The sequence below is a fragment of the Equus przewalskii genome, chromosome 2 (assembly GCF_037783145.1).
Source record: "Equus przewalskii isolate Varuska chromosome 2, EquPr2, whole genome shotgun sequence".
Lineage (NCBI taxonomy): Eukaryota > Metazoa > Chordata > Mammalia > Perissodactyla > Equidae > Equus > Equus przewalskii.
The window spans coordinates 56,476,430-56,485,735 of record NC_091832.1 but is presented as its reverse complement, the minus strand read 5'-3'; the positions used below and the strand labels follow the sequence as shown (position 1 = coordinate 56,485,735).

The window sequence follows — 9,306 nt, the reverse complement described above, 5'->3', positions numbered from 1 at the left end:
ACCGGGGCAGACAGGCTGGCCTATTTGTGCTGCTTCTAATGAAGGATGTTCTAAGATTCTTCTTTCCTCTCCTCCCACCGCTCAGTAGAAATGAGCTTGGACATATTCAGGTGGTAAAATAATGTTGTCTGGCTTACATAGTCATTCCTCCTGGTCACATAGTTGCCTTTTAAATGAGCCCTTTAATTCTCAGATCCAAAAGGAAGAGGTGGTGTGGTTGGAAATTTAAAGCCCTCACAGCCTCGTCATAGGATGGACTAGAAATCTTAGAGTTAAGACTTCTGCAGCACTTCCTCTGAGCCGGGCACCATTCTAGGGCCCTGCATATGATAACTCATTTGATGATCACAACCACCTATGAGTTGGTACTATGAATGTCCCCTTTACAGATGAGGAAACCGAGGCACAGGAAGCCCTTTCTCGAGATCACACAGTGGTAAGTGGCAAACCAAGGGTCTAATGCAGGTAGTTTGACTCCAGTTTAGAAAGGAGATTTTTGGTAGAAGGAACTCAGTCTTTGGAACCAGGCAGCGTGTGTCTGAATCTAGGCTCTGCCCTCAACTAGCCAAATGACCCTGGGCAAATTATCTGAACCTCAGTTTCCCCATCTGTTAAGTGGGAAGGATAAGAGATAAGGACAAGATAAGGATAAGAGAGAGTGTATGTAAGGCTCCAGGCACACAGGGGCCCTTAATAATGTAGCTGCTAACATTTCCAGCCTTCCCCTTGTTTTTGACACGCACATCTTTTTTGCCTGGTTAATTTGAATGCATCATATTTCATAATTCAGCTCAGAGAGACCACCTCTTCTCCCAGCTTTCCCGGCAGAAGGCGCAGCGAGGGAGGTGTCCATGTGGGCGAGAGCACGCCATGCTCAGGCAGCAGGGAGAAAGAGCACGTGGCGCAGTGTGGCTAGTGGCCACTCTATCTGAGGGCGCAGAGCAGACGATTTCCAGCATCTCAGAAAGCTCCTCTGGACAGCGCTGGTCTGGACCACACAGTGCTGTGTAGGCTCCAGAGCCAAAGCACATATGTTCATTCAAACGCGACAGGTTCTTAGAACACTGACTCCGCCTCCTCCCAAAAACACAGGCAGCAGCATCACCGTCGTCTCGGCTTTATTGAACAAAGGACTTCCAATCCCTGCCGGAATGCTTCAAAGTTAACTACTGATTTTGCTACAAAACTATGAACTGGTTAGTCAAAGAGAATCACCCCTGGCCGTCCCACGCTGTCCCTCTAGAGAACACTAACGGTTCTTAGAGAGACACTGATGCATTTATTCCCGGAGAACTAATCACACGATTCTTCTTCCATCTAAAATCACGTCAAACTTGACTCATTTCACATAAAGAAAATCACTCTTTGTTGTAAACCCCTTCAGAACAACGCTGCTCGTTATGAGAGATGGGGGTAAGGCCTCGTCTAGGGACCAAGAGCAGTGTCCCAGCAGATGACAGCGTTGAAAGCCTGCTGGGGGCTTGTATGCGTCACATCCTAGAGCTTCGAGACCACCAGCGGGTCCCTGGCATCAGTTTCCAGCCACTCAGTGAGGATCTGATTCAACTCGGTGGGCCTGGAAAGGAAATAAAAGGCACTTCACACCTGTCTGCCCCGCCTCGCCTGGAGCTGGGAGAGGTGAGAGAGTGGACGGCTAAGCTGGGAAAGCCTTTAGGGAAGGAGAACAGGACCCTCCTCCACCCAGGGACCCCACCCCCCATCCTTACTTCTCCATCTGTGTCCAGTGTCCACAATCCTTAATGTGGCCCCTTTTCAGGTGGGGGATCTGCAAGAAAATCCCAGAAAAGTAAATGGCAGAATGTGAGTAGGTCTGGTTTCAGGTGAGCGCAACGTGCAGTGGAGACCTCTGAGGGCACACTGTCCTCTCTGCTCCCCACAGGCCATTTCATTTTCCCTGGAAAAACACTGCATTAGTTAAGGAAGGAAGGACCGCTTATTGCTCTCCTACTATGTGCTCTACGTGCATTGCTGTATTCAATCTTGACCATAATCCTGTGGGGTAATATGAAGGCCCAGGGAGGTTAGGGAACCTGCCCAAGGCCACACAGAAAGTGGCTGAGCTAAGATGCAAATTCATGGCTGCCTCCTACTCATCTTAACAAACTGCCTCCGTGCAGAGTCACTGACCCCGTGCACTACCTGGAAAAGGCCTGGCTGTTGTGTGGCCCTCGCTGCTTGGTGGGCTGTGACTGTGTCCCTTCCCAGGCTGCCTCCCTCCTCCCTGGTGGTCTGTGTGCAGGGCCGCTGGGCCCCCCTTTTGGAACCTGAATCTGCACAGTGGGTCACGGCAGCAAGCCCGAGGACTGAGAGGGAGCAGCAGCGCACAGCTCGGGACATGTGGGTTCCCTCCAGACACAGGCCTTGAGGAACGGAGTGGCAACCGCAACAGTATGTGGAAAATGCTGGGAAAAATGCGGCTTTCCACCCCAAGGCAGGAGCTGCCCCTTCTGAGCCTAACAAACCTCAGGGAGGTTAGCAAGCAGTTGCAAGGGCTGGAAAAGGCCAGCTCAAGAACCTGAATTTCTACAGAAACCTCCCAGGATCAAGACCACAGAGCACAAGTCCTCCATGACTCCAGAGCCCACGTAGGGCATCCTTGGCAGCATCCCGCTAAGCGCACTCTCCCCACTGTGCCTGAGGATGCTGACAAAGCCACAGCCACGTGCAGACAGCTCTCAGCATCCAGCAGGATAAATGAGCCAGTGACGGCACCCTACCTGCAGGCCTCCCCAGTCCCTACCAACTCCACACTCTTAGCAGTGAGCTTCCAACCTACGGGTTCAATACCCCCGCTCCCCTTCAATGGTCTCAAGCCCATGGGTCCACACAGCTCAGCCTGGCCCAGCGGGCTCAGCAAAACCTTGCAGCCTCATCGAGCTCCTGCCACCTCCTGAGCATTCCGTGCATGCTCCTTGCCTCTCAACATTCTGTCTCCTTCTCTGTTCTCTCTCTGCCAGGCAATCCTTGGTGGTTCATCAAGGCCAGCGCAGTGGTCAGTGCCTGGGTGAAGCCCTCACTCCCAAACATGCCCTCTGCTTCACACCTGTTCTGCTATGGGATTAACTGCTGGACAGTGAGCCCCTACAGGGTGGGGTCTGTATCTTATTTATCTTTACCTCCAAGCATCTAGCGATTTCCTAAGTCATTTAAGTGCACAGAAAAGGCTTGTGAAATGAATGAATCAGTGAATGAATGGAAGACTACATCAGTGCACGAGAAAGGAAGCATCAGTCATGCCTGCTGCTCCCAAGAGGCGACAGTGATGCTGCTGACGAAGTCCCTTGTCAAGCAAGTGGTTCAAACAAACACCCTACTCTGTGTCCTCGGCTGCCATCTTTCCTCTGGGACACCTGTGCCCTCTCCCAGGAAGCCCCGATGAGCCCAGAGCAGGACCATTCCCTTACCCAGTCCTCCATGTGCTTGGACATCTCAGGAACAAGCACGACATCCTTCTCTGCAGTTACCATCAGGGCGGGAATCAGAATCTGGGGAAGAAGAACAGGAAGTAGGAGTTGAGAAGAGCCGTTGCCTGTCTGCACCTTACACCCCATCACAGCTTAGGGCCCCCCGGCCCTGGGGCAGGGGGACGGCTCCATTTTCATGCTGTGCAGCTTCCTCCCGCAGTGCCACCACTGTGGTCCTGGCTCTGTTCCCACCACGCTCGGCATGGAGGCAGCATCACTGTTACTGGAGATCTAAAACGATGGTGTGAGATAACAGAAAACATATACGAGGGTTTGCCCCCGGTTCCTGGCATGGAGCTCCTGAAGCCCTTAGAAATTCCTAAATGACAAGAGCACGAGGAGCATCTTTTGTTCTCCTGAGGTGACTCTGGAAGGTTCCTGGATGGGGCTGGTCATCAGAAAGACTAAGTATGATTATAAGCTCGGAATTTTCAGCCCCACCCCCCATTCTCCAGAAAGGGGAGACGGGCTGGAAATGGAATAACTGATGATGCCCCCATGGGGAAGCCTCCAGACAATCCCAGTAGGAAGGGGTTCAGGGAGCTTCCAGGTTGGCGAACACATCCTTACTGGCAGCGTGATGCACCCCGGCTCCACGGGGACAGAAGCTCCTGCACTCAGGACCCTCCCAGACCTCACCCTAAGTATCTCTTCCTCTGGCTGTTCCTCTGTGTCTTCCACCACATCCTTTAGTAAAGTGGTAAATCTAAGTAAGCGTCTCCCTGAGTTCGATGAGCCACTCTAGCAAATGAATTGAACCAGAGGAGGGGGTCGTGGGAACCTCAGATTTACAGCTGATCAGTCAGAAGCACAGGTGACAACCTGGACTTGCAGTTGGCACCTAAGGTTGGGGGCAGCGGGGAGGGGCAGTCTTTTGGGACTGAGCCCTTAACCTGTAGGATCTGACGCTATCTCTGGGTGGACGGTGTCAGAATGGAGTTAAATTGTAGGACGCCCAGCTGGTGTTGCAGGGCATCGCTTGGTGGGGGCAACCTCCACACAGCTGGAGACCTGCAGTGTCAGAAGCGGAGTGTTTTGTGTGAAAGTCCAGCAGACACACAGGAAGAAGGGCTGGGATTTTCTGATACAGGCGGGTTCAGCAGGGCAGTGACCAATGCGGGTTTCACGTGCATGTGTGTAACTAAGAACAAGTGTGCCGGCCCACTCCGTGTGACTGATACTCGTGGAACCGAATGGATGGCACCAGAAAAGAGGAAAAATGCCCTTGAACAGAGATCAATATTCCTTTTCTTTGAATTAAATGAATGCTTAAAAAGGGCAGCCAAGATTCTAGAGTGAACCGGTCAGCCACAACTGTTAGCAACGTGACATTAGCGGCAGCACAAATGACTTCGCTTTTATCTACTGACCGATGGGGCACTGCAAGGTTGAGAGGGCCTCCATTTATCCACTTTGTTCTCACTCTACCATTATAATTTTCAGACAGCTTTAATTTGTCCTGGTTAAGGAACTTGCCCTGTTTTTTACCGACAGGCAGACCCATGTGTCCCTCAGGGCAGCCCCGCTCCAGATGATGAAGACCCGGGCGCACGCAGAAGGGATTTTGTTGCTGAAACTCATCCTGAAGCTGCTGTGGGGTTGTGTAAACTCGAGAATGTTACAGTCAAAGAGCAACCTGGTGGTGGGGCATGGGAGGAGGAGGGAGAGGGGCAGGGTCTGGAGGTAACTGCAGAAGAAGGGGATTCCCAGCCTTGGCATCATCGGGATCCACTTTCCCAGAGCCTTTGTCAGTATGTCCCTCCATGGTGTGAGAGATTTGCCTATCAACCGCAGTTCTGTAGTTTCTGTCATTCACAGATTAGAGTGATGATAAGGATAATGAGTGTTAATTGAACTACTACTATGTGCTAGGCACTGTCCTAAGCATTTTATGTGCATTAACGCATTTCATCCTTACACAGCTCTATGAGGTAGGCACTCTTCTTGTCATTCCCGTATTACAGAAGTGACCAAGGAGAACAGAGTTGCTAAGCGCCTTGCCCAAGGTGACACAGGGATTAGATGCCAGGCCAACTTGCTGTCCAGCTCACTCTTAACCACTATGTCCTCTGCTCTATTTCCTCAAGACCTAACCCCAGCAGGCCAAGGCCTCATCTGTTTTATTCGCCTGGTGTCCCTAAGGTCTAGCACAGGGCCTGGCACAGAGGGTGTTCATGGTCAAGTGAGTCACGAGATAACCAGGGCTTCCGAGTGAGCTGAACAATGTGAAAATGCAACTTCTCTTAGGTTTTGAATGTTTTGAATGTAACGGGGACCCCATCACTCCCTGTGCAGATGCAGAGAGTGGAAATCCATCTTCTGCTTGACAGACGAGGAAACTGAGACTCACACTGATGGGTCAAGGTGACCCAGCCAGCAGCTAAAGCCTCATCTCTCTGGGAGCACCTAACGCTCCTTCTGTGACTGGGGCTCCATGACCCGTTACCTTTGGGAGTTACCCTGGACCATCCGCTGCCTTGGCCTGGGGCACTGCCAGGAGACCTGGGTTTTCCAGGCTGATGCCTCAGTCACCAGACAGACCCCTGCCTGGCCCCAACACACTCTATCATTCCAAGAGAATCATCGTCAAAAGAGGCCCCAAGGGAAACCCTTGAGTAGAGGCACTCCCAAAAGCCCAGAGAGAAAGGGCGGAAAGGAGGAAGCCAGCTGGGCAGTCTGTCCACCCCCAGCTCTGACCCAAGAGAATATCAGTTGGGGCAATGGGAAGGCCCAGGGCAGCGCACAGAGGAGGGGAACAGCACTGACCCAGCACTCACCTTGCGTCCCGAGCCTTTGCAGCCCCACTGCCAGTTCCTTTCCACGTTTCGATACCAGTTTAGGGGACCCCTGGGGGGGCAGATCAGGGAATAGACACAAGAAAGCTTTCAGTAGATGACGACGCTGTAGACCCCCCAGGAACCAGCTCTGCATAGAGCCAGTCATCCCAGGAAGACAGGGGTTTCTGCAGGAGGAGCACAGATCCCGCACTGCCACCTTGCTGCCCAGCGCCCGTGCCACACCTTCACAGGAGGCACACCAGGCTGGCTGAGGGGCTGACAGCCTTGGAGGTGGGCTTCCGGACACGTGGCGGTCAGCCCCAGAGGACTCCCACCTTCTCTGAGGGCTGTCACTTTAGAGGGTGGGGGGCTTGGTGCAGCATCCTTGCTGTCCAGAGGCCACTCCCTGCCCCGGGGAACCCACTGAAAGGGACGTGGGCAGGTGGCACAGAGATGCCTCCTCCGGACAGGTAAGGCTGGCTCTGGGACGTACCCAGAACACTCTCCCAGTCCCCAGGCCGGCTTGGGGTTGGGGGCCTTGGTGAAAAGAAAGGCCCTGGAAACCTCTGGGACAAGCCCCGTGCCCTCGTGGGACTCCTCATCTCCCTTCCTGTACAAGGAGGCGGGATCAGGTTATCTCAACGCCCCCTCCAGAGCCACTCTGTCCCCAAGTCTGAGATCTTACATTGTCTCCTGCTTTAAAAAAAAAAAAGAAAAAAAAAGGAGAAGCTTGGGGAAGAGCTGTGGGCTGGGGTGCGGGAGAAGCTGGGCCTGGAAGGCGGCTGCCACAGGCCTACCCAGGCAAGGCTGCCTGTTGTGAGCATCCAGGCCTCGGCTGACAAAGGCCACCCCCACGCTTTGGCTCTCTCTGCGCCCCTGGATTTGAGTGAAGGATGGGGGTGTAAAGAGAGGCGTGAGGGCGAGGGGGAGGATGGAGCGTAGCTAACTGCAGCCGGAGGTCACGGTACCCTGGGAGGGATCAGAGCTTCAGAGAGCCCTGGTATTCAAGCATTTGAAGGGATATGCAGAAGGCGGCTATCAGCACAAGCTCTGTGCTTCCAGAGCGGGGGCCCTGACTTCAGTCTGAAAACAGACCTGAGAAGACGGAACAGTACCGAGGCCCGCGACACTGCGGCGAAGCTGAGAGCACCACCGAGTGAAGGAAGCCAGGCACAGAGGGACGCGCTGCCGTCCACGGTGTGAAACACCCGGAACAGGCAAATCCGCGGACAGCGAGGCGGCCTGCAGGCTGCCAGGACCAGGGGGTCGAGGGGGAGTGGGAGGTGACTGCTAAAGGGAGCGGAGCTTCTTTCTGGGGTGACGAAAAGGCTCTAAAATGGACTGTGGTGCTGACGGCAGGGCCCCGTGAGCACACTAAAATCTGCTGAATTGCACACTTCCAGTGGCTGAATTCTAGAGTATGTGAGTGAGAGTCAAGAAAGCTGTTCTTAAAAAAACAAAAGACCTGCGAGGTCTATAGCTCCCTTGAAAATACCTGCAATTTTTGAGTTTATGTGGGGTTTTGCATTTCCTGAAGAAAGAACTCAGAGTTGCCATCTGATTCTGACAGGGGTTGTGACTCAAGAGAAGTTAAAAACATCTGCTTTGAGGGCCCACAAGCATGAAGGCCCTGAGCTATCTCAAACTAGAGCAGGCAGAGCATCATAAGCTGGTGAGCCTCCCGACACTGGAGGCATTCAAGCAGAAGCTGGCCAGGCATTTGCCAGGGCCATGGCACCCTGGGAGCAGAAGAGCCCCTCTTTGCTGAGCGACTCTCTTCTGTGCGTGGGGCACTGTTGTCTTTACCTGAAGCCAGACTTCCTGAACTGCTGCACATAGAACTGGATGTCCTCCTCAGAGACCATGCTGCTGAGGCTGGGCTCCTCTGGGGCTGCCACGAAGAGTCCTCCTGCAAAAGGCCACTTGTTTCCTCTCCCACCCCCAGCTGGTTCCCAGGGGAGGCGAGGCCGCCAACTGTCTCTCACGTCCCAGGGGAACTTGCAGCCAAGGGCCTCGCTCCTGCAGCTGTTCTCGCTTCCTTTTCCACAAGGAGTCCATCCCTTCTCGAGCCCCAACTCTGTGCTCTCACTGTCATGCTGGAGCCCAGGGGCATCACACACACAGGCCTCGACTTCCATGACAAACTCCGGGACAGACCATACCCGGCCCCACCTCCAAATCTCGCAGCACAGGTCCAGGATGACCCCTGGCCTTACTGTCTGCCAGGGCCTGCGGCCCTCCAGCTACCTCTCCCAGAGACCACACCTTTGCTAAATAGCTTAACCATGTCCCTCTTTGGCTATCTCCACTGGGAGTCTCAGACTTGTCATAAGCACGTGCTCCGATTCTCCTGCAGCCTGGTAGACGATCGGGACAGGGAGCACGCACGCTACTGCCTTCTGCACGCTCATGGGCCTCGCATGGTGTCCTTAGGGGGGAATCCTATTTTGTTTCCAGGGGTGTAGACTGTGTCCCAGCAGTTCCCATCCCCTTGAAGGATGACCTTGTGATCACAAGCGACAGCCCAGGGACCACTGCCATTTCACAGGGGACAGCCCCGAGGGCTATTAATGCTGTGCTTGAACAGGGCTGGCTCAGCATTTTCAGGCTCTTGGAGCCTTGTAGGTACAGACCTGGGTGACACAGACTTTCATGAGATGCATCAAAGGGGCATGTGACCAGGGTGCCTCCTCGTGCTGAAGCAGTTCTGAGCTCCCCGAGGCTGTGCGCCTGGCCCACTGCTGCCTCGGGGCCAGCCCCCAGCTGCTCTCCTCCCTTCATTACTGCTGTCTGACCCCCGCCCCCCCAAGACCGTGGGCTCCCTGAGGACAGCGACTCCGCTTCGTGCGTTGGGATATTTGCCCCTGCCTCTCACCAAGTGTGTGCTCAAGATATTAGAGGAACGAAGGCAGGACCAAGGGACTGTGTGGATGAGTGAAGGCAGGGAGGGAGGAGGGAAGGGGGGTCCTGACCAGTGAGAGGAGGACGGCCTTTAGGGTCAGCCGAGTTTAACCCCAGCCTGGCCACTCTGGGTAAGTTCTTAA

The 9,306-nt window shown here is 54.1% G+C and overlaps 1 protein-coding gene across 1 annotated transcript in view; it reads right to left on the bottom strand.

Annotated features, from left to right (window-relative positions):
• Window positions 1-1,101: 1,101 nt before the first annotated feature.
• Window positions 1,102-9,306, bottom strand: part of EPHX2 (epoxide hydrolase 2) — a 69,998-nt gene continuing 61,793 nt past the window's right edge. The window contains exons 15-19 of the mRNA XM_008519301.2: window positions 8,069-8,171; window positions 6,263-6,332; window positions 3,426-3,506; window positions 1,728-1,786; window positions 1,102-1,576 (exon numbers count right to left, since the gene is read on the bottom strand). Of these exons, the coding sequence (XP_008517523.1) occupies window positions 1,498-1,576; window positions 1,728-1,786; window positions 3,426-3,506; window positions 6,263-6,332; window positions 8,069-8,171 (392 nt within the window). The 3' untranslated portion in view covers window positions 1,102-1,497. The remainder of the gene's footprint in view (window positions 1,577-1,727; window positions 1,787-3,425; window positions 3,507-6,262; window positions 6,333-8,068; window positions 8,172-9,306) is intronic.